The 22,434-nt window shown below is 53.6% G+C and overlaps 2 protein-coding genes across 12 annotated transcripts in view; both read left to right on the forward strand.

Annotated features, from left to right (window-relative positions):
* The first annotated feature begins 1,660 nt into the window (after positions 1-1,660).
* LOC102248839 (U2 small nuclear ribonucleoprotein A') lies at positions 1,661-13,435 on the forward strand. Of its 10 annotated transcripts, XR_001363035.1 has the most exons (5): positions 9,658-10,124; positions 10,256-10,493; positions 10,844-10,991; positions 12,094-12,144; positions 12,753-13,435. XR_001363035.1 is itself a non-coding variant. In XM_014543601.1 (4 exons), exons 1-4 carry the CDS (start codon positions 1,736-1,738, stop codon positions 13,364-13,366), a joined length of 729 nt encoding a protein of 242 aa, XP_014399087.1. In that variant the 5' UTR covers positions 1,661-1,735; the 3' UTR covers positions 13,367-13,435. The 10 variants fall into 10 exon arrangements, 5 of the variants coding, with proteins under 5 accessions (XP_014399087.1, XP_014399089.1, XP_014399088.1 ...); XM_014543601.1 differs by lacking the exons at positions 9,658-10,124; positions 10,256-10,493; positions 10,844-10,991; positions 12,094-12,144 and adding exons at positions 1,661-1,762; positions 2,115-2,196; positions 2,282-2,294 and having other exon boundaries at positions 12,760-13,435; XM_014543603.1 differs by lacking the exons at positions 9,658-10,124; positions 10,256-10,493; positions 10,844-10,991; positions 12,094-12,144 and adding exons at positions 1,661-1,762; positions 2,115-2,196; positions 2,285-2,294 and having other exon boundaries at positions 12,760-13,435.
* A 4,318-nt stretch (positions 13,436-17,753) lies between these two features.
* The window catches only part of SNRPA1 (small nuclear ribonucleoprotein polypeptide A'), a 9,419-nt gene continuing 4,738 nt past the window's right edge, over positions 17,754-22,434 (forward strand). The window contains exons 1-5 of one of the 2 annotated variants that reach the window (XM_014543600.1): positions 17,759-18,013; positions 19,739-19,886; positions 20,547-20,625; positions 21,431-21,477; positions 22,042-22,144. In XM_014543600.1, the coding sequence (XP_014399086.1) occupies positions 17,932-18,013; positions 19,739-19,886; positions 20,547-20,625; positions 21,431-21,477; positions 22,042-22,144 (459 nt within the window). In that variant the 5' untranslated portion in view covers positions 17,759-17,931. Of the gene's footprint in view, positions 18,175-19,738; positions 19,887-20,546; positions 20,626-21,430; positions 21,478-22,041; positions 22,145-22,434 lie in introns of both variants that reach the window. The other variant, XM_005871082.2, reaches the window with a different exon arrangement.

Raw genomic sequence — 22,434 nt, forward strand, 5'->3', positions numbered from 1 at the left:
CGGTGCACGGCCGGCTCGGGGCACGGGGACTCGGATCGCTGCCCGACCCGTCTCCGTGGACCTGCGTTCGGTTCGGCCTCGTGGGACCGTTTCTCAGTCTGATCTGCTCGAGAGCGAGCGGCTGGTTCCCAGGAAACACGTTAAAGTGATAGCGTCAGAGTGAGGGTAGGGCGCGTGCTGGTCCTTTACTTTTCCTTCTTTTTAGAGAGAGCGGAGGCGGGGGGGGGAGAGACACATGCATGTGAGAGAGACACATCTCTTGTTTGCCTCCCGAACACGCCCTGACCGGGTCCGGGATCGAACCCGAGACCCTCGGGGGCTCTGGCCACACGGGGCAGGGAAGGCCATTAGGGAGGAAGGGAAGGACCGGCCCCCCCACCCCTGCCCACACCCCAGCGCTTCCTCAGCAGCGTCAGCGGCCCCGGGCCCTTCACGCAGACACCTCACCAGGTGACCGTCTCTCATCAAACTGCCCCCGTGTCAGCGCCGACACTGAACCGTTCCGATCCGGAGCTGCTGCAACCCCGTGAAGGTTACAGTGCGCCTCCCAGCCATGGCCACACCCCAATGAGCACCCTCAACGCCCCGCCCCCTTCAGACTTGAGAGATGGTGGAGATGTCCCGGGGCAGGGAGCACAGTGGTCAGTCAGCCTGGAAATGACCCCGAGGAAACGGAATTTCATGAAAAGGAAAGTGCTCTGATCCTGGCCGGGTGCTCAGTGGTTAGAGCGTCGGCCCGTCTCTACATTCCCTGTGCTTCCTGGTGGATCTGAATTTGTCTTCTTTTCCTGGAAAAGACTTGTCTCGCTCGCCTTTATGTTTTCCCTCCTCATTGCTCCCTCTCACTCCTGTGTGCTCCGTCTCTCTTTCTTTTTTTAAAAAATATATTTTATTGATTTTTTACAGGGAGGAAGGGAGAGGGATAGAGAGTTAGAAACATTGATGAGAGAGAAACATCCATCAGCTGCCTCCTGCACACCCCCCACTGGGGATGTGCCCGCAACCAAGGCACATGCCCCTGACCGGAATCAAACCTGGGACCCTTCAGTCCGCAGGCCGACGCTCTATCCACTGAGCCACACTGGTTAGGGCTCTGTCTCTCTTTCTGTTCGTTCCGTTTTTCCTGGAGCAGCTTAGAGATTAATTATTAAACAGCTGGCTCTGTTCCTAGCTCCTAGGGACGCACACAGATGTGCTACCCAAGTGTCTACTTCTGCTGCTGACACCAGTACAGACGCCCCAGTTCCCCGCCTCTGCCGCCTCCACCCGCCTCCTCCCTCTGGCCAAGTGTCTGCTCACATTTGTCAGATTTGAAAGGTGACCAGTGTTACCTCTACCCTCCCAGACAGTGCAGGGCCCTGAGCCATTTCAGTCCCTCACACCAGCTCGCTGTGTGTTTAATGCGCTGTTTAAAGCCATCACCGCTGTGGGTGGAGAAGCTGTTGTGGCCGAGATGGGAGGGTGCAGAAGCTCCAGTGCATTCATCAGCTTGTTCCCTGGAAGCGCATCAGGCGCCGGAGCGGGAAGGACGGGGCAGGATGGTCCTCGCTCCAGGCGTCACCGTTGGCAGCGGCTCAGGGGGGTGTCTGCTCTCCCTCCACAGGGCGACCTGGACCCGCGGGCGGGCGTCGCTCAAGTCGCTGACCTACCTGAGGTAGGAGACGCCCTGTGACAGTGAGTCCTTCACAGTAGCCTTTGCCCGGCCTGGACCTTAACACCCCGTGAGGACAGAGGAATGCTGCATGGGAACAAACTGGAAAAGGTTTACAATTTTAAAAATATACATATTGTTTTTAAAACTCATAAACTTTCTAATTCCGTTTTAACCGCTATGGAGAAGAAAAGAAAAGGGCACCTTTAAACACAAATCCTGCAAAGCACTGTTCGTGACCTGTGGGCCGTGCTGTGGCTAACGGGTTCCATTCCAGTGCGACAGCAGCCCCACTGCCAGCACACTGACCGCCTGATGGTGCTCTCAGTGTCAGGTCTTGGACACAAGCATGGGGGGGGGGGGCGCAGAGGCAGGAAAAAAAAATATTGCAGCCCTGGCTGTTGTGTTCAGTGGTTAGAGCATCGATCTCTGAACCAGGGGTCCTGGTTCAATTCCTGGTCAGGTTCGACGAAAACTGCCTGAGCTGCGAGGCAGGCCTCACCAGCTGGGGGCCTTGTGGGTCGCCAACCACACCTGCAGCAACGGTGAGCGGGGCCTGGGACCCGGCACAGCAGGGCAGAGACCCCCACTTCCCCCCAATCTGACTGAGCCCCTCTTTTTTCTCCCCAGCGGACAAGACTTTCTGCTAGATGGTGAAGTCTAACCGGCTGTGTGAGTGCAAGCTCTTCATTCAGTTCTGCTGCCGGCCTGGTGGGTGGCTGCCCCCAGGGGTGTCCCTACGGCGACGTCCCCTCTAACTCTGCCTGTCGACCGCATCCCTCCGGGGACCCCAATCGGAACCCCCACGTTTACCGAATCTTCCGACCAAAGCAAATATTCAAAGCGGAGCGTCAAGCACATGGCCTCCCCGTCCCTTCTCGCTGGGCTTCGAGCATCTCCAAGGTCAACCTCAGCCTCCCGTGGTATGGGCCATCCCCACGTGTGACAAAGGGCCCAGCAGCCCCTGTCCTCCGCCCGGACTGTAAGCCAGACGGCACGACAGGACCTCCTCCTGCCAAACCTGTGTGGGCGTGTGGATCAGCTGCCTGTTCCGGTTCTCCCCGAGGGGGTCCTGTGGACAGGGAGCCCCTCTGTTTTCCAGGAAATGCACAGATCGGCTCCCGGGACCCGGAGTAACCTTTGCCTTAAACTTTCTCTCGAGCTTGGACGTCTCTGTTGTGTCCAGCTCCCCCCTCGGACCATCCGGCAGCCCACGTGTCCCTGGGAGCTCGGCCCCCCCACAGGGGTGGATCGAACCCATGACAGCGAGGAAGACGCCCACAGAGCAAATGCAGGGCTAACCCTAAGTTAATAAAGAGTTAACAGCCCACAGCGAAGGCGTGTTTCTTTCCTGGGCACAGTGATTCCACGTGGGTGCTGTCCAGCTGGTGTGGGTCAGTGGTTGAGCTTCGACCTGTAAACCAGGAAGTCACAGTTCCATTTCTGGTTCGATGCCCTGGTTGGGGCCTCCATCCCCAGCGTGGGACATGCAGGAGGCAGCCAATGGATGGTTCTCATCATTGATGTTTCTGTCTCTTTCCCTCTCCCTTCCCCTCTGAGATAAATAACATATTTAAAAAAAACAAAAATACAAAACCTTTTTTAAAACCCAGCAAGCGGAATGGCAAGTTCCAGTGCACATGTGTTGATATATATGCGATTTGACTTGTATGCTATTTTGTTGTATTGACAACAAGTTCCAAAACTTCATGTCAAGTTTTCTGAAGGTGTTAACATCGATATTTTTACGCCTAAAAATGTCGAATTTTGTGCCAAAATGAAGGAGCGTTTGCGGGAAGTTTTAATTCATGACTAGGAACTCCACCTAGTGAAAAAAATCCGCATTATTAACCAGTACACCCTGTAAAACCAGTTTTGTGGTCAGAGCGCGCCGCCTTGTGGACATCTTTGGAGTTGCATGAGGTTTGTTTAATCTTATTTTTTTTTTTTTAAGTCTATCACAAAGCAAAACTACAGAAAAGGTACTAGTACAGAGAAATATGAGCTGGGCCCTAACCGGTTTGGCTCAGTGGATAGAGTATTGGCCTGCGAACTGAAGGGTCCCGGGTTCGATTGCGGTCAAGGCATGTACCTTGTTTGCAGGCACATACCCTGTGGGGAGTGTGTAGGAGGCAGCTGATGGATGTTTCTCTCTCATCGATGTTTCTAACTCTCTATCCCTCTCCCTTCCTCTCTGTAAAAAAAGCAATAACATATATATTTTTTAAAAAAGCTTTAGAAAAAAGTATGAGCCTGGCTGGGGCTCCATCTCGGGTTTGGGGTGCAGGAAGCAGCTGATCAGTGATTCTCATCATTGATGTTTCTCTATCAATGTCCCTCTCTGATATCAATGAAAATGTATATATATATAATTTTTTTTAAGGGAAAAACAGTAGCGGCTGTGCCCAGCTAGGAGGGCTCTGGATGGGGATGGCCTGTCGGGTCTGTGGGGCAGCGGCAGGAAACCTGGGAGGAGGCACCTCAGGAGGCAGAGAAATTAGTGTCTTGGGAGGACCCTGTCCTGGGAGCAGCCTGCCTGTGGCTGCAGATTCACAGGCTGAGGGTGAGGGTTCAAGACCAGAGTCCCTCCAGACCGTCTAGTTCCTGGAAAACGTCCTTTTTGTCTCATTCTTTTGAGCTTTGGTTGCAAAAGAGACCATTAAAACAACTGCACACCCTCCGGCCAGTGTGTCTCAGTGGTTGAGCATCGACCTATGAACCAGGAGGTCATGGGGTTAGATTCCCAGTCAGGGCACAGGCCCGGGTTGTGGAGGCAGCCAATGGATGGTTCTCTTTCCTCACTGGTGTTTTTCTCTCTCTCTCTGCCTTCCCCTTTGAGGTCAATAACATATTTAAAAAAACAGATACAAAACCTTTTTTAAAACCCAGCAAGCGAAATGACAAGTTCCAGTGCACATGTGTTGATACGTATGCGATTTGATATGTGTGCTATTTTGTTGTATTGACAAGCTTCAAAACTTCCTATGTCAAATTTTCTGAATGTGTTAACATCATAGATATTTTTACGCCTATAAATGTCGAATGTCGCGCCCAAAAAAGCATTTGCGGGAAGTTTTAATTCATTACTAGTAACTAGTGAAAAAAATCCGGAATATTAAGCGGTACACCTGGTGAAACCAGTTTTTTGGTTTGAGGTCGCCGCCTTGTGGACATCTCTGGAATTGCATGAGGTTTGTTTAAACCTCTTTTTAGGTCATCACAATGCAAACTACAGACAAGTTAGTGGTACAGAGAATTCTCTTCATGAGCGATCTGACATCACCCATGTGATACCCTACAACCTCCAAAGTATTTTAATTTTTTTCCTCCCAAATACTTCAGAGGCGATTTCCTATAAACAAGGGCCACGTCCTGCACAACCATCAGAATCCGGAAGTTCACGCTGAGCGTCTTTATGGTCCAATCCTCTGACGGGTTCACATGTGGCCCGTTGTCCCAGGAAGGCCGTTCGCAGGCGGCCAGAGACCCCGCTGCACCCCCTTCCCGTGAGAGGCACCCTGTGCATTGAGTCTTCATTTCTCGCCAGTCCTCTTCCTGGAACCTTTTAAAGACTCGCGTGCTTTCCCACTTAACCAGCGGATACAAATGCTTAGAATCAGGGCCCCTCCAGACTCCAGCGACCCCCCAGGATCGCAACCAGAACCCGGGACTTAGCCCAAGCGCCCCAGGACCTCCAAACCGCAAGAAACCTGGAGCCTGTCTCTTCCATTGTTTCAGCCTGGGCGCCCAGCTGCGAGCGTATTGGGAGCTGGGGGGCTCCACTGCAGGGGCGGATGAACCCAACAAGCCCTCAGAGCAAATGCAGTGCTAACCTTAAGTTAATAACAGAGTTAACGGCCCACAGTGAAGGCGTCTGTTTCTTTCCTGGGCACAGCGATTACACGTGGGTGCTGCCTGGCCGGTGAGGTTCAGTGGTTGAGCTTTGACCTATGAACCAGGAGGTCAAAGGTTCCATTCCTGGCTTGATACCGGGTTGGGGGTGCAGGAGGCAGCGGGTCAGTGATTCTCATCATGGATGTTCCTCTATCCCTCTCTCTTCTTCTCTGAAATAAAAAAAAAAGAGAAAAGCAATGGCGTCTGTGTGCAGCTTTCAGGGTTCCGGTTGGGGATGGCCTGTCGGGTCACTGGGGCAGCGGCAGGAAGCCTAGGAGGAGTCAGAAAAATGAGTGCCTTGAGAGGACCCTGTCCTGTGGGCAGCCTGCCCGTGGCTGCAGGATCACAGGCTGAGGGTGAGGGTTTGAGAGCAGGGTCCCTCCTGGAGGCCCTGGATCCTACAGGGCCTGGCAAACGTCCTTTCTGTCTTTGTTCTTTTGAGCTTTGGTTGCAGAGGAGACCATTAAAACAACAGAATACCCTCTGGCCGGTGTGGCTCAGTGGTTGAGCTTTGACCTATGAACCAGGAGATCATGGGGTTGGATTCCCAGTAAGAGCACAGGCCCGGGTTGTGTGCTCCATCCCCAGTGCGGCGAGAGCAGGAGGCAGCCGATTGATGGTTCTCTCTCATCACTGGTGTTTCTCTCTGTTCCTCTCCCTTTCCCTCTGAGATCAATAACATATTTTAATAAACAAATAGAAAACCTTTTTTAAAAACCAGCAATCGAAATGGCAAGTACCAGTGCACATGTGTTGATATATATGCGATTTGATATGTATGCTATTTTGTGTATTGACAAGCTTCAAAATTTCATGTCAAATTTTCTGAAGGTGTGTTAACAGTAGATAATTTTACGCCTAAAGATATCGAATTTCGTTCCAAAAATAAGAGCATTTAGGGGAAGTTGTAATTCAGTACCAGTAACTTCATCTATTGAAAAAAATCCGCATTATTAACCGGTACAACTGGTAGAACCAGTTTTGTGGTTGAGCGCGCCGCCTTGTGGACATCTCTGGAAATGCACGAGGTTTGTTTAAAAAAAAAAATTTTTTTTTAAGTCCATCACAATGCAAACTTCAGAAGTTACTAGTACAGAGAAATATGAGCCGGGCCCTAACCTGTTTAACTCAGTGGATAGATTGTCGGCCTGCGGACTGAAGGGTCACGGGTTCGATTCTGGTCAAGGGCTTGTACCTTGGTTGTGGGCACATACCCAGTGGGGAGTGTGCAGGAGGCAGATGATCGATGTTTCTAACTCTCTATCCCTCTGCCTTCCTCTCTGTAAAAAAAACAAACAATAAAATATATATTTTTTTAAAAAAATATGAGCCGGGTTGGGGGCTCCATCTCCGTTGTTGGGGTGCAGGAGGCAGCTGATCAGTGATTTTCATCATTGATGTTTCTCTATCCCTGTCAATCTCTGAAATCAATTAAAAAATTTGTTTTAAAGAGAAATATAGTTGTGGCTGTGCCCAGCTTGCAGGGCTCTGGTTGGGGATGGCCTGTCGGGTCTGTGGGGCAGCGGCAGGAAACCTGGGAGGAGGCACCTCAGGAGGCAGAGAAATTAGTGTCTTGGGAGGACCCTGTCCTGGGGGCAGCCTGTCCGTGGCTGCAGGTTCACAGGCTGAGGGTGAGGGTTCGAGAGCAGAGTCCCTCCTGGAGACTCCAGTGCCGGGAGAACATCCTTTTTGTCTCTGTCTTGTGAGCTTTGATTGCAAAGGAGACCATTAAAACAACCGCAAGCCCTCAGGCCGGTGTGGTTCAGTGGTTGAGCGTCCACCTATAAATCAGGAGGTCGTGGTGTTAGATACCCAGTCAGGTCACAGGCCCGGGGTGTGGGCTCAATCCCCAGTGTGGCGCTTGCAGGAGGCAGCTGATCCATGATTCTCTTTCCTCACTGGTGTTTCTCTCTGCCCCCTCCCTTCCCCTCTGAGATCAATAATATATTTAAAAAAACAAATACAATACAAAACCTTTTTTAAAACCCAGCAAACGGAATGACAAGTACCAGTGCACATGTGTTGATATATATGGGATTTGATATGTGTGCTATTTTGTGTATTGACAACAAGCTTCAAAACTTCCTATGTCAAATTTTCTTAAGGTATTAACATCATAGATATTTTTACACCTAAAAATTTTAATTTCGTGCGAAAAAAAGAGCATTTGCAGGAAATTTCAATTCATTACTGTTAACTATTGAAAAAATCAGCATTATTAACCGGTACACCTGGTAAAACCAGTTTTGTGGTCCGAGCGCGCCGCCTTGTGGACATCTCTGAAATTGCATGAGGTTTGTTTAAACTTTTTTTAAGTCATCACAATGCAAAGTACAGACAAGTTACTGGTACAGAGACCTCTTCATGAGCGATCTGACATCACCGATTTGACTCCCTATGACGTCAGAAATATTTGAATTTTTTTTCCTCCCAAATACTTCAGAGGCGATTTCCTATAAACAAGGGCCACGTCCTGCACAACCATCAGAATCCGGTAGTTCACGCTGAGCGTCTTCACCGTCCAATCCTCTGACGGGTGCCCATGTGGCCCGTTGTCCCAGGAAGGCCCTTCGCAGGCGGCCAGAGACCCCGCTGCACCCCCTTCCCGGGAGAGGCACCCTGTGCATTGACTCTTCATTTCTCGCCATCCTCTTCCTGGAACCTTTTAAAGTCTCGCGTGCTGAACACTTTGCTTAACCAGCGGATACAAATATCTAGAAAATCGGGCCCCCTCGAGACTCCAGAGACCCCCCAGGATCGCAACCAGAACCGGGGATGTAGCCCAGGCGCCCCAGGACCTCGGAACCGCAAGAGATCCGGAGCCCGGCTCTTCGATTGTTTCGGCCTGGGCGCCGAGCGGCGCGCGCGTATAGTATGATTGATCAATTAACGCTGCCTGTTGGAGGGCGCAGGGCACGCTGGGATGTGTACCTGGCGCTGGGCGCGAGCACACCGGAAGTGTGTCGACGTCGGCGAGGTGCACGCCGGGAAGCGAGGCTAGCGGTGAGCGAGGCATGCCGGGAAGTGCGTCTTTGCGTCAGTCGCGGGGCACGCCGGGAAGTGTGTCGGCGTCGACCCGAGGCATGCCGGGAGGTGTGTCTGGCGTCTAACTGGGCATGCTGGGAAGTTCGTCTTACGTCGGTCGTGAGGTACGCCGGGAAGTGTGACGGCTGTCGCGCGGGGCATGCCGGGAGGTGCGTCCAGAGGTGGCCGGGGCTAGTCCGGAAGTGTGTCAGAGGAGTTCTTGTCGCCCGGAAGTGGTCCCTTGCAGGCGCGGGCAGGCCGTGTAGTGGTCGTTTGCCGGCGCGGGTCACAGAGGCAAGTGTGTCTGGAGACGGGCCTGAGCCACGCCGGGAGGTCTGTCTGGAGGGAGACCCGGCGCCGCGGAGCGGGAGCGGGGAGGCGGCAGGATGGTGAAGCTGACGGCGGAGCTGATCGAGCAGGCGGCGCAGTACACCAACGCCGTAGGGGACCTCGAGCTGGACCTGCGAGGCTATAAGATCCCCATCATCGAGAATCTGGGTGCGACCTTAGACCAGTTCGATGCCATTGACTTTTCTGACAATGAAATCCGGAAGCTGGACGGCTTCCCGCTGCTGAGAAGACTGAAGACCCTCCTGGTGAACAACAACAGGATCTGCCGCATCGGCGAGGCGCTGGACCAGGCCCTGGACCAGGCCCTGCCCTGCCTCACGGAGCTCGTCCTCACCAACAACAGCCTCGTGGAGCTGCGCAACCTGGACCCGCTGGCGTCGCTCAAGTCACTGACCTACCTGAGTATTCTCAGGAACCCCGTGACCAACAAGAAGCACTACCGCCCGGAAGGACCATCCCGGAGGCTCCGTGCACGGCCGGCTCGGGGGACGGGGACTCGGATCGCTGCCCGACCCGTATCCGTGGGCCTGTGTTCGGTTCGGCCTCGTGGGACCGTTTCTCAGTCTCATCTGCTCGAGCGCGAGCGGCTGGTTCTCAGGAAACACGTTAAAGTGATAGCGTCAGAGTGAGGGTAGGGCGCGCGCTGGTTCTTAACTTTTCTTTTTTAGAGAGAGCGGGGGGGGGGGAGAGGGAGAGAGAGAAACATGCATGTGAGAGAGACACATCGTTTGGTTGCCTCCCGCACACGCCCTTACCGGGTCCGGGATCGAACCCGAGACCCTCGGGGGCTCTGGCCACATGGGGCGGCGAGGCCATTAGGGTGGAAGTGAAGGACCGGGTCCTGTGCTTCCTTAGCAGCGTCAGCGGCCCCGGGCCCTTCGCGCAGACAGGTCATCAGGTGACCCCCGTGTCAGCGCGGACACTGAACCCTTCAGATCCCGAGCTGCTGCAACCCCAGTAAAGGTTAAGTGCACCTCCAGGCCATGGCTACACCCCAATGAGCACCCTCAACGCCCCGCCCATTTCCTGCTTTAGAGATGGCGGAGATGTCCCGGGGGCAGGGAGCACATTGGTTAGTCAGCTTGGAAATAACCCCTTCTCCACCAAACGGAAGTTCATAAAAAGGAAAGTGTTCTGGCCCTGGCCGGGTGCTCAGTGGTTAGAACGTCGGCCGGTGGACTGAAGTGTCAGGGGTTCATTCCAGGTGAAGAGCAGGTTCCTGGGTTGCAGGTTCAATCCGGGACGGGTCGGGTCTTGTGCAGGAGGCAACCAATCCCTGTGTCTCTCTCACATCCATGTCTCTCTCTCTTCTCTCCCCCTCCCTCCCACTCTAAGAACCAATGGAGAAGTGTCCTAGGGTGAAGATGAACAGCAACAACAAAGCAATCAGAGGGACAGGCAGCTGTCTGTCCAGCAAATCAGAAGGGGACTTAGGAAGACCGTGAAGAGCAACCGCCTTGGGCATGAGCTGCTCCATTCTGTGCCCGGAATCTGCTCCCACGGGGACCACGGGGTCTCAGCGCAGCTGCTGCTGGCTCTGCTTCTGGCCTAGACTCCTTGCGGACAAAGCCAGGTCGTTCTATCCATCTTCTTATTAATCCTTCCCCAGCATATTTTCCCATGGATTTTAGAAAGGGTGGGGGATGCGGGGGAGAGAGAGATAGGAACATCCATGATGAGAGAGCATCATGGGTCTGCTGCCTCCTGCATGCCCCTTCTGGGGATCGAACCTGCAACCCAAGACCTCCTGGTTCATGGGCTGACATCAACCACTGAGCGACACTGGCCGGGCCTGGGTAAACACTTTCTGAATGAATGCTAGTTTTTTAAAAAAATTAAATTACTGGGAAATTCTGCTAATGTACTCTAGCGCCTTTTAGTTTTACTAATACTTGTGGATTTTTTTTCCTCTCCGCTTCACAGGCTATAAGATCCCTGTCATCGAGAATCTGGGTGCGACCTTAGACCGGTTCGATTCGATCGACTTTTCTGCCAATGAAACCCGGAAGCTGGACGGCTTCCCGCTGCTGAGGAGACTGAAGACCCTCCTGGTGAACAACAACAGGATCTGGTGAGTGGCTGCCGGGGCAGCGTCTGTTGCCCAGTGTGAGCGTCCTTCCCACTGCCAGTGCCACCTCCACGTTTCCTCCTAAGATGAGAAACGAGGAAGCTTTTCTCATGCAGGTGGGAGCTTAGCTTGACATTGGGCTCGCCCAGCGGTTTCCAACCTTTTCCATCTCATCTCAGGGCACACACAACTAATCACTCAAATGCTGCAGCACAAGACTCTGACCCCAAAAAATAGATTTATATTGATTTCAGAGAGGAAGGGAGGGGGAGAGAGGTAGAAGCATCAATGATGAGAGAAAATCACTGATCGGATGCCTCCTGCTCACCCCACACTGAGGATGGAGCCCACAGCCAGGCGGGTGCCCTGACCGGGAATGGAACCCTGACCTCCTGGTTCATAGGTCGATGCTCATTCCATCATGTGATGGGTTAAGTCCGCCTGGAATCTGTCCTCCAGGGAGATGACCCGGCTCTGCATTCGCTGTGCTTCCTGGCGGATCTGACTTTGTCTTCTTTTCCTGGAGCGGGCTTGTCTCGCTCTCCTTTATGTTTTCCCTCCTCGTTGCTCCCTCTCACTCCTGTGCGCCCCGTCTCTCTTTCTGTTGGTTCCAGTTCCGTTTTTCCTGGAGCAGCTTAGAGATTAATTATTAAACAGCTGGCTCTGTTCCTAGCTCCTAGGGACGCACACAGATGTGCTACCCAAGTGTCTACTTCTGCTACTGACACCAGTACAGACGCCCCAGTTCCCCGCCTCTGCCGCCTCCACCCGCCTCCTCCCTCTGGCCAAGTGTCTGCTCACATTTGTCAGATTTGAAAGGTGACCAGTGTTACCTCTACCCTCCCAGACAGTGCAGGGCCCTGAGCCGTTTCAGTCCCTCACACCAGCTCGCTGTGTGTGTAATGCGCTGTTTAAAGCCATCGGCGCTGTGCGTGGAGAAGCTGTTATGTCCGAGATGGGAGGGCGCAGAAGCTCCAGTGCATTCATCAGCTTCTTGACTGGAAGCGCATCGGGCGCCGGAGCGGGAAGGACGGGGCAGGATGGTCCTCGCTCCAGGCGTCACCGTTGGCAGCGGCTCAGGGGGGTGTCTGCTCTCCCTCCACAGGGCGACCTGGACCCGCGGGCGGGCGTCGCTCAAGTCGCTGACCTACCTGAGGTAAGTGACGCCCTGTGACAGTGAGTCCTTCACAGTAGCCTTTGCCCGGCCTGGACCTTAACACCCCGTGAGGACAGAGGAATGCTGCATGGGCACGAACTGGAAAAGGTTTACAATTTAAAAAATACCTATATTGTTTTAAAACTCATAAACCTAATTCTGTTTTACCCGCTATGGAGAAGAAAAGAAAAGGGCACCTTTCAACACAAATCCTGCAAAGCACTGTTCGTGACCTGTGGGCCGTGCTGTGGCTAACGGGTTCCATTCCAGTGCGACAGCAGCCCCACTGCCAGCACACTGACCGCCTGATGGTGCTCTCAGTGTCAGGTCTTGGACACAAGCATGGGGGTGGGGCGGGAGGAAGGCAGGAAAAAATTTTCAGCCCTGGCTGGTGTTGCTAAATGGTTAGAGCGTCGACCTCTGAACCAGTGGGTCCCGGGTCAGTTCCTGGTCAGGTGCGATGAGAACTGCCTGAGCTGCGAGGCGGGCCTCAGGCGTTGCCAAACACACCTGCAGCCAGGGTGAGCCAGGCCTGGGACCAGTAACCGCAGGGCAGGGAGCCCCACGCCCCCCAATCTGACTGGGCCCCCCTTTATTCTCCCCAACAGAGGAGACCTGCGAGATGGTGAAGTCCAACTGGCTGTGTGAGTGCAAGCTCTTCATTCAGCTCTGCTGCCGGCCCCTGGGCGGCGGCCCCTGGAACTCAGCCCGCCGGCCGCATACCTGTGGGGATGGGACCCAATGTGCACCCCAAGGCCTGCCTGGGAACCCCCACATTTACCGAATCTTGCAACCAAAGTGGAACGTCAAGCATGTGGCCTTGCCCGACCCTTCTCACTGGGCTTCCAGCATCTCCAAGGTCAACCTCAGCCTCCTGCGGGACGGGCAGTCCCCACGTGTGATGAAGGGCCCCGCCGCCGGTGTCCTCCGCGCAGACTGTAAGCCAGACAGTCCGGCGGGACCTCCTGCTGCCAAACCTGTGTGGGCGTGTGGATCAGCTGCCTGTTCCGGTTCTCCCCGAGGGGGGTCCTGTGAACAGAGAGCCCCAATATTTCCCTGGAAATGCACAGATCGGCTCCTGGGACCAGGAGTAACCTTTGCCTTAAACTTTCTCTTGAGCTTGGACGTTTCCATTCAGTCTGGCTCCACCCTCGGTCCTCACAAAGCCGACCTGTCCCTGGGAGCTGGGCCCCCAACTCAAAGAGGTGGATCGAACCCATGACGCCAAGAAAGACGCCCTCAGAGCAAATGCAGTGCTAACCCTAAGTTAATAAAGAGTTAACAGCCCACAGTGAAGGCGTCTGTTTCTTTCCTGGGCACAGCAATTATACTTGGGCGCTGTCCGGCCGGTGTGGCTCAGTGGTTGAACATTGACCTATAAACCAGGACGTCATGGTTTGATTTCTGGTTTGATTCCGGGTTGTGGGCTCCATCCTCATTGTGGGGGTGCAGGAGGCACCCGATTGATGGTTCTCTCTCATCATGGATGTTTCTCTGTCCCTCTCCCTTCCCCTCTGAGATCAATAACATAAAAAAAAACAAAAATACAAAACCTTTTTTAAAGCCCAACAAGCGAAATGGCAAGTTCCAGTGCACATGTGTTGATATATATGCGATTTAATATGTATGGTATTTTGTTGTATTGACAAGCTTCAAAACTTCCTATGTCAAATTTTCTGAAGGTGTTAACATCATAGATATTTTTAGGCCTAAAAATGTCGAATTTCGTGCCAAAAATTCATTTGCGGGAAGTTTTAATTCATTACTAGTTAACTATTGAGAAGAATCTGCATTATTAACCTGTACACCTGGTAAAACCAGTTTTGTGGTCCGAGCGCGCCGCCTTGTGGACATCTCTGGAATTGCATGAGGTTTGTTTAAACTTTTTTTTTTTGGCCATCACAAAGCAAACTACAGACAAGTTGCTAGTATAGCACAGAGAACTCTTCATGAGCGATCTGACATTACCCATGTGATACCCTATGACCTCCCAAATATTATAATTTCTTTTTCTGCCAAATACTTCCGAGGCGATTTCCTATAAACAAGGGCCTTCTCCTGCACAACCATCAGAATAGGAAGTTCACGCTGAGCGTCTCTCTGGTCCAATCCTCTGACGGGTTCCCATGTGGCCCGTTGTCCCAGGAAGGCCCTTCGCAGGCGGCCAGAGACCCCGCTGCACCCCCTTCCCGGGAGAGGCACCCTGTGCATTGACTCTTCATTTCTCGCCATCCTCTTCCTGGAACCTTTTAAAGTCTTGCGTGCTTCACACTTTGCTTAACCAGCGGATACAAACGCTTAGAATCAGGGCCCCTCCAGACTCCAGAGACCCCCCCCCAGCGCAACCAGAACCGGGGATGTAGCCCGGGCGCCCCAGGACCTCGGAACTGCAAGAGATCCGGAGCCTGGCTCTTCGATTGTTTCAGCCTGGGCGCCGAGGGGCGGAAACGTACATCAGAAGCTGGGTGGGCCCCTCTGCAGGGGCGGATGAACCCATGGCACCGAGGAAGACGCCTTCAGAGCAAACGCAGTCCTAACCGTGAGTTAATAACAGTTAACAGCCCACAGCGAAGCCTTCTGTTAATTTCCTGGGCACAGCGATGACACATGGGTGCTGCCCGGTAGTGTGGCTCAGTGGTTGAGATTTGACCTATGAACCTGGAGGTCACGGATTCCATTCCTGGCTCTATTCCGGGTTGGGGGTGAAGGAGGCAGCCGATAAGTGATTCTCATCATGGATGTTTCTCTCTCCCTCTCTGAAATCAAAATATATATATATATTTTTAAAAAGAGAACATGGCGGCTGTGTGCAGCCTGGAGGGCTCCTGTTGGGGTTGGCCTGACAGGTCAGTGGGGCAGCGGCAGGAAGCCTGGGTCGAGTCAGAAATATTAGTGCCTTGGGAGGACCCTGTCCTGGGGGCAGCATGACCTTGGCTGCAGGTTCACAGGCTGAGGGTGAGGTTTCGAGAGCAGGGTCCCTTCTGGAGCCTCGAGAGCCTGGAAAACGTCCTTTTTGTCTCTGTCTTGTGAGCTTTGATTGCAAAGGAGACTATTAAAACAACCGCATTCTCTGGGGACAGTGTTGCTCAGTGGTTGAGCTTCGATTTATGAACCAGGAGGTCATGGTTTTAGATACCCAGTCAGGGCACCGGTTGTGGGCTCCATCCCCAGTGTGGGGTGTGCAGGCGGCAGCTGATCCATGATTCTCTCTCATCACTGGTGTTTCTCTCTGCCCTCTGAGATCAATAACATATTTTTAAAAGCAGATAGAAAACCTTTTTTAAAACCCAGCAAGCTAAATGGCAAGTACCAGTACACATGTGTTGATATATTTTTGATTTGTTATGTATGCTATTTTGTTGTATTGACAAGCTTCAAAACTTCCTATGTCAAATTTTCTGAAGGTGTTATCATAGATATTTTTACGCCTAAAAATGTCGAATGTGTTGTAAAAAAAATCATTTGCGGGAAGTTTTAATTCATTACTAGTAACGATTGAAAAAAATCCACATTATTAACCGGTACACCTGGTGAAACTAGATTTGTGGTCCGAGCGCGCCGTCTTGTGGACATCTTTAGAATTGCACCAGGTTTAAATTTTTTTTAAGTCATCACAATGCAAACTACAGAAAAGTTACTGGCACAGAGAACTCTTCATGAGCGATCTGATATCACCCATGTGATACCCTACCACCTCTCAAGTATTTTAATTTTTTTTCCTCCCAAATACTTCAGAGGCGATTTCCTATAAACATGGGCCTTCTCCGGCACAACCATCAGAATCCGGAAGTTCACGCTGAGCGTCTTCACCGTCCAATCCTCTGACGGGTTCACATGTGGCCCGTTGTCCCAGGAAGGCCCTTCGCAGGCGGCCAGAGACCCTTCTACACCCCCTTCCCGGGAGAGCCACCCTGTGCATTGATCTTCATTTCTCGCCAGTCCTCTTCCTGGAACCTTTTAAAGTCTTGCGTGCTTAACACTTTGCTTAACCAGCGAATACAAACGTCTAGAATCAGGGCCCCTCCAGACTCCAGAGACCACCCAGGATTGCAACCAGAACCGGGGACGTAGCCCAGGAGCCCCAGGACCTCGGAACCGCAAGAGATCCGGAGCCTGGCTCTTCCATTGTTTTGGCCTGTGCCCCGAGCGTATGTTGGGAGCTGGGGGAGTCTCTCCTCAGGGGTGGATGGAACCCCAGGTGCCCTCTGAGCAAATCAGTGCTAACCCTAAATTAATAACAGAGTTAACAGCCCACAGCGAAGGAGTCTCTTTCTTGGGCAGAGTGATTACAGATGGGTGCTGCCCAGCCGGTGTTGTCCAGTGGTTAGCTTCCACCTAGGAACCAGGAGGTCCTGCAGTTCGATTCCCTGTCAAGCACAGGCCCCGGGTTGTGGGCTCCATCCCCAGTACTGGGCGTACAGGAGGCAGCTGATCCATGATTCTCTCTCATCACTGGTGTTTCTCTCTGCCCCTTTGAGATCAATAACATATTTTAAAACACAGAAAACCTTTTTTTAAACCCAGCAAGCGAAATGGCAATACCAGTGCACATGTGTTGAGATATATGCGATTTGATATGTATGCTATTGTTGTATTGACAAGGTTCAAAACTTCCTACATCAAATTTCTGAAGGTGTTAATATCATAGATATTTTTACGCCTAAAAATGTCGAATGTCGTGCCAAAAAAAAAAAGCATTTGCAGGAAGTTTTAATTCATTACTAGTGACTATTGAAAAAAATCCGCATTATTAACCGGTACACCTGGTAAAACCAGTTTTGTGGTCCGAGCGCGCCGCCTTGTGGACATCTTTGGAATTGCATGTGGTTTGTTTAAACTTTTTTTTAAGTCATCACAATGCAAACTACAAACAAGTTACTGACATCACCCATGTGATACCCTACCACCTCCCAAGTATTTTTTCCCCTCCCAGATACTTCAGAGGCGATTTCCTATAAACAAGGGCCTTCTCCTGCACAACCGTCAGAATCAGGAAGTTCACGCTGAGCGTCTCTCTGGTCCAATCCTCTGACGGGTTCACACGTGGCCCGTTGTCCCAGGAAGGCCCTTCGCAGGCGGCCAGAGACCCCGTTTCACTCCTTTCCCGGGAGAGGCACCCTGTGCATTGAGTCTTCATTTCTCGCCAGTCCTCTTCCTGGAACCTTTTAAAAACTCTAGTGCTTCACACTTTGCTTAACCAGCGGATACAAACGCTTAGAATCAGGGCCCCTCCAGACTCCAGAGACCCCCCCAGGATCGCAACCAGAACCGGGGACGTAGCCCAGGCGCCCCGGGACCTCCGAACCGCAAAAGATCCGGAGCCTGGCTCTTCCATTGTTTGGCCTGAGCGCCGAGCGGCGAGCGCGTAAATCGGCTCAATCAATCAATGCTGCCTGTGGGCGGGCACAAAGCGGTGCACGCCGTGAAGTGCGTCATGCGTCGACCGCGGTGCATGACGGGAAGTGTGTCAGCGGCTGCGTGGCGGCATGCCGGAAGTGTGTCTTGCGTCAGAAGCGAGGGATGCTGGGAAGTGCGTCTTGCGTCTGTTGTGGAGCACGCCGGGAAGTGTGGCAGCGTTGCCCCGGGGCATGCCGGGATATACGTCTTGGGGATGGCGTAGGTCTAGTCCGGAAGTGTGTCAGTAGGGGATCGGGCACGCCGGAAGGTTTGTCGTTTGCCGGCGCAGGGCTCGCCGGGAAGTGTGTCTGGTAACGGGCCTGAGCCACGCCGAGAGGTTTGTCTGGCGGGAGCCCCGGAGCCGCGGAGCAGGAGCAGGGAGGCGGCAGGATGGTGAAGCTGACGGCGGAGCTGATCGAGCAGGCGGCGCAGTACACCAACGCCGTGCGGGACCTCGAGCTGGACCTGCGAGGCTATAAGATCCCCATCATCGAGAATCTGGGTGCGACCTTAGACCAGTTCGATGCCATTGACTTTTCTGACAATGAAATCCGGAAGCTGGACGGCTTCCCGCTGCTGAGAAGACTGAAGACCCTCCTGGTGAACAACAACAGGATCTGCCGCATCGGCGAGGCGCTGGACCAGGCCCTGGACCAGGCCCTGCCCTGCCTCACGGAGCTCGTCCTCACCAACAACAGCCTCGTGGAGCTGCGCAACCTGGACCCGCTGGCGTCGCTCAGAGCGGCTGGTTCTCAGGAAACACGTTAAAGTGATAGCGTCAGAGTGAGGGTAGGGAGCGCGCTGATCCTTTTCTTTATTTAGAGAGAGCGGGGTGCCGGGGGTGGGGAGGCGGGGAGAACATCAGTGAGAGCGACACCAGTTAGTTGTGACCACACCGCGGGATCGAACCCCTGACCCTTCCTTGCGTGGGTCGGCGCTCTAACCACTGGACAACTAGCCAAGGCTGGAGTACTTTCATTTTTATGAAGTTAATTTGTTCCCCCTCCCTCTTTTTTTTTTGTTTTGTTATTTCTTACCCAAGGATATTTTTCCATTGGTTATTAGGGAGAGTGGAAGACAGAGGGACAGATAGACAGAGAGAAACCTGGGTTTGGGAGAGAGACACACCGACTGGTTGTCTCCCACACGGGGACCGAGCCTGCAATTGAGGTCGGTGCCTTTGATTGGAATCGAACCCGGGACCATCCAGTCTGCAGCCTGGCACTCTAGCCACGGAGCCAAACCGGCTGGGGCTGAAATTCAGAGTCTTAGAGTAAGATTCCATTCAAGGCTAATGGCCACTTTCCCGGTCCCGGCCCAGGGAGTTTGCCACCGCCTCTCGAGTCTGTAGCATGGACTTGGGGTGCACTTTCACCTCGGCTGAGCTCCCATCGTATGTGCCAGCGTCCAGCGCCATCACTGCGCCCCAGTTAGACCCGTCAGTGAGCCTGGAATAATTGCTCACAGAGAGGCTTACCGTTGTGCGTGAACCTTTGACCTCCTGGGAGACCCCGTGACCTTGTGTCTGAGCCCCTCACCTTCACCTGTGGATCGGAGCCGGGGCCGTGGGCCCTGGGGAGACCCAGCACATGATGACCACGTCCTGAGGAGCCCCAGGAGTGCAAGAGGCAGCTCTGGTCCCGCGTGTGAAACGGTGCACACACTGGTGGGAGCAGAACGCCTTGTGCCTTGTACGTTCCTTTCCTGCCAGATCTCTCCCTCGGGGCCTGGCTGAGAGCTGTCGGGGCACCTTGCAAACAGCCTAACAAACGCCCTGGTCCTCAATTCCCCTGGCCTCGTCGCCCTTACCGTGTTTGTGACCACTGCCGACCCCTAAGCTTCATGGCAGCTGGGGCCTGGGCCTCTGTGTCCCTCACTTCCTGTGCCGGTACATGGGTGCTCGAAAAACATTTTTTTTATTATTATTATTGATCTTTAGAGAGAGACAAATCAGTGATGAGAGACAATCATGGGTCGGCTGCCTCCTGCATGCCCCCTACTGGGAATGGAGCCCGCAACCCGGGCCTGTGCCCTGAGCAGGTCAATGCTCAACCACTGAGCCACCCCGGCCCGACCTAGGTAAACACCTTCTGGATGAATGCCGGCCTGGGATCGAATGACCGGGAAGTTCTGCTGATGTGCCCCAGTGCCTCTCAGTCCTGTTAACATGCCTGTGGCCTTTCCCTCCGTTTCACAGGCTATAAGATCCCTGTCATCGAGAATCTGGGTGCAACCTTAGACCAGTTCGATGCGATCGACTTTTCTGACAATGAAATCCGGAAGCTGGACGGCTTCCCGCTGCTGAGGAGACTGAAGACCCTCCTGGTGAACAACAACAGGATCTGGTGAGTGGCTGCCGGGGCAGCGTCTGTGGCCCAGGCTGAACGTACCCGCTGCCAGTCCTCATGCAGGTGGGAGCTTAGCTTGGCATCGGGCTCGCCCAGCGGTTTCCAACCTTTTCCATCTCATCTCATGGCGCACACAACCTAAGTACTGAAATGCTGCAGCACACAGACTCTGACCCCAAAAAATAGATTTATATTGATTTCAGAGAAGGGGGAGAGAGAGAGAGGTAGAAGCATCGATGATGAGCGAGAATCACTGATCAGATGCCTCCTGCACACCCCACACTGGGGATGGAGCCCATAGCCAGGGCCTGTGCCCTGACCGGGAATAGAACCGTGACCTCCTGGTTCATAGGTTGATGCTCATCCCCTGAGCCACACGGGCCGGGCTGGGGTTTCTCCTTTTCTTCGTGTCCTCACACAGCGTGGGAGCAGGAAGAGCCCCCAACAGCCTCCGGGAAGCGTGGGTCCCAATAGCCTGCCGCTCTCACTGGTTCTGGGGCCTCAACAAGGTTTTGTGTTTGTGCCTCTGTCCCTCGGGTGTCGGGAGAACAGCCTCCCAGGTTCCTGCCACCTGGAGTCTGAGCTCCTCCGAGCGGGACGTGGCCACATGGTCCGCAGCTTCCCCGTCACTGACTCGGGGCGTCTGCTTTGTTGCAGCCGCATCGGCGAGGCGCTGGACCAGGCCCTGCCCTGCCTCACGGAGCTCGTCCTCACCAACAACAGCCTCGTGGAGCTGGTGAGTCCCCGGGGGGTGGGGGCAGGTTTCCAGGAGGCGGGAGCACCCCAATCCTGGGCAGAGCTGGGCAGGTCCGGGAAGTGTCCCTGCCTCCCTCTCCTCGCCTTGCTCTGAAGCTCTGGGAAGCAGCACGTGGTGGGTTAGATCCGCCTGGAACCTGTCCTCCAGGGAGATGACCCGGCTCTGCATTCGCTGTGCTTCCTGGCGGATCTGAGTTTCTCTTCTTTCCCTGGAGCGGGCTTGTCTCACTCTCCTTTATGTTTTCCCTCCTCCTTGCTCCCTCTCACTCCTGCGAGCTCCGTCTCTCTCTCTGTTCATTCCCTTTTTCCTGGAGCAGCTTAGAGATTAATTATTAAACAGCTGGCTCTGTTCCTAGCTCCTAGGGACGCACACAGATGTGCTGCCCAAGTGTCTACTTCTGCTGCTGACCCCAGTACAGACGCCCCAGTTCCCCGCCTCTGCCACCTCCACCCACCCCCTCCCTCTGGCCGTCCCCACAGGCATCTGCTCACATTTGTCAGATTTGAACGGTGACCAGTGTTACCTCTACCCTCCCAGACAGTGCAGGGCCCTGAGCCATTTCAGCCCCACACGCCAGCTCGCTGTGTGTGTAATGCGCTGTTTAAAGCCATCGCCGCTGTGGGTGGAGAAGCTTATGGCCGAGATGGGAGGGTGCAGAAGCTCCAGTGCATTCATCAGCTTGTTCCCTGGAAGCGCATCGGGCGCCGGAGCGGGAAGGACGGTCCTCGCTCCAGGCATCACCGTGCGCAGCGGCTCAGGGGGGGTGTCTGCTCTCCCTCCACAGGGCGACCTGGACCCGCTGGCGTCGCTCAAGTCGCTGACCTACCTGAGGTAAGTGACGCCCTGTGACAGTGAGTCCTTCACAGTAACCCCTGCCCGGCCTGGACCTTAACACCCCGTGAGGACAAAGGAATGCTGCATGGGAACTGGAAAAAGTTTAAAATTTTAAAGAAAACATATATACATTACTTTTAAAACTCATAAATCTTCTAATTTGGTTTTAACCACCAAAAAAAAAAAAAAGAGGAAAAGACCACCCTTTAGAAACAATATTGTAGCCCTGGCCGGTGTGGGTCAGTGGTTGGCACCAAAAGGTCACAGTTCGATTCCCAGTCAGGGCCCAGGCCCGAGCTGCAGGCTCAATCCCCAGTGTAGGTGTGAAGGAGGCAGCCAGTGGATGTTTCTCTCACAGATCAATAAAAACCCCGCAAACAAAATATTGCAAATATTCCCATCGGGCCCAGTGCCCTGTCACTTTCCCTGATGCTCCCTGAGCTGTTGTGACGTTGAGTTGCGTGTGAAGAGCAGCCGGCTGTCCCCTGATCTGTGGGTTGGGGGGGGAGGGGGACAACCTGGAAGGCCCCGGGCGGCCGGGTGACGCTGCCCTCCTTGCAGTATTCTCAGGAACCCCGTGACCAACAAGAAGCACTACCGCCTCTATGTCATTTACAAGGTCCCCCAAGTCCGAGTGCTGGACTTCCAGAAGGTGAAGCTCAAAGTAAGTGCCTCTCAGTCGTAAGTCAGTGTCCACCTGTGGATTTGATATTTGATATTGGTGATTGGTTTTTTTTAATTGCCTAATGAGTTTTGCTGTTGGCTTGTAATGATAACGTGGGAAAGGAAACATTAGATCAAATTTTCCCCGCGGCCTGGTTCCTGGCAGGCCTTTGGGCGAAACTGTCTCGTGTCGATCGTCCCAGCGGGTCGCACGGTCCACAGGAGACTGCCCTCCGTGGGAGCTGGCCGTGCCCAGTCCCGCAGCCTCCTCACGGGAGTGGTTTCCCTTTA

Source organism: Myotis brandtii, unplaced genomic scaffold (assembly GCF_000412655.1).
Source record: "Myotis brandtii unplaced genomic scaffold, ASM41265v1 scaffold329, whole genome shotgun sequence".
Taxonomy (NCBI): Eukaryota; Metazoa; Chordata; class Mammalia; order Chiroptera; family Vespertilionidae; genus Myotis; species Myotis brandtii.

Bases quoted from the DNA above. Each gene is read 5' to 3' on its own strand.
- LOC102248839 (XM_014543601.1), top strand. From the start codon at position 1,736: ATGCTGCATGGGAACAAACTGGAAAAG. The intron at 1,763-2,114 runs GTTTACAATTTT...ATTCCTGGTCAG, and splicing joins ATGGGAACAAACTGGAAAAG to GTTCGACGAAAACTGCCTGA.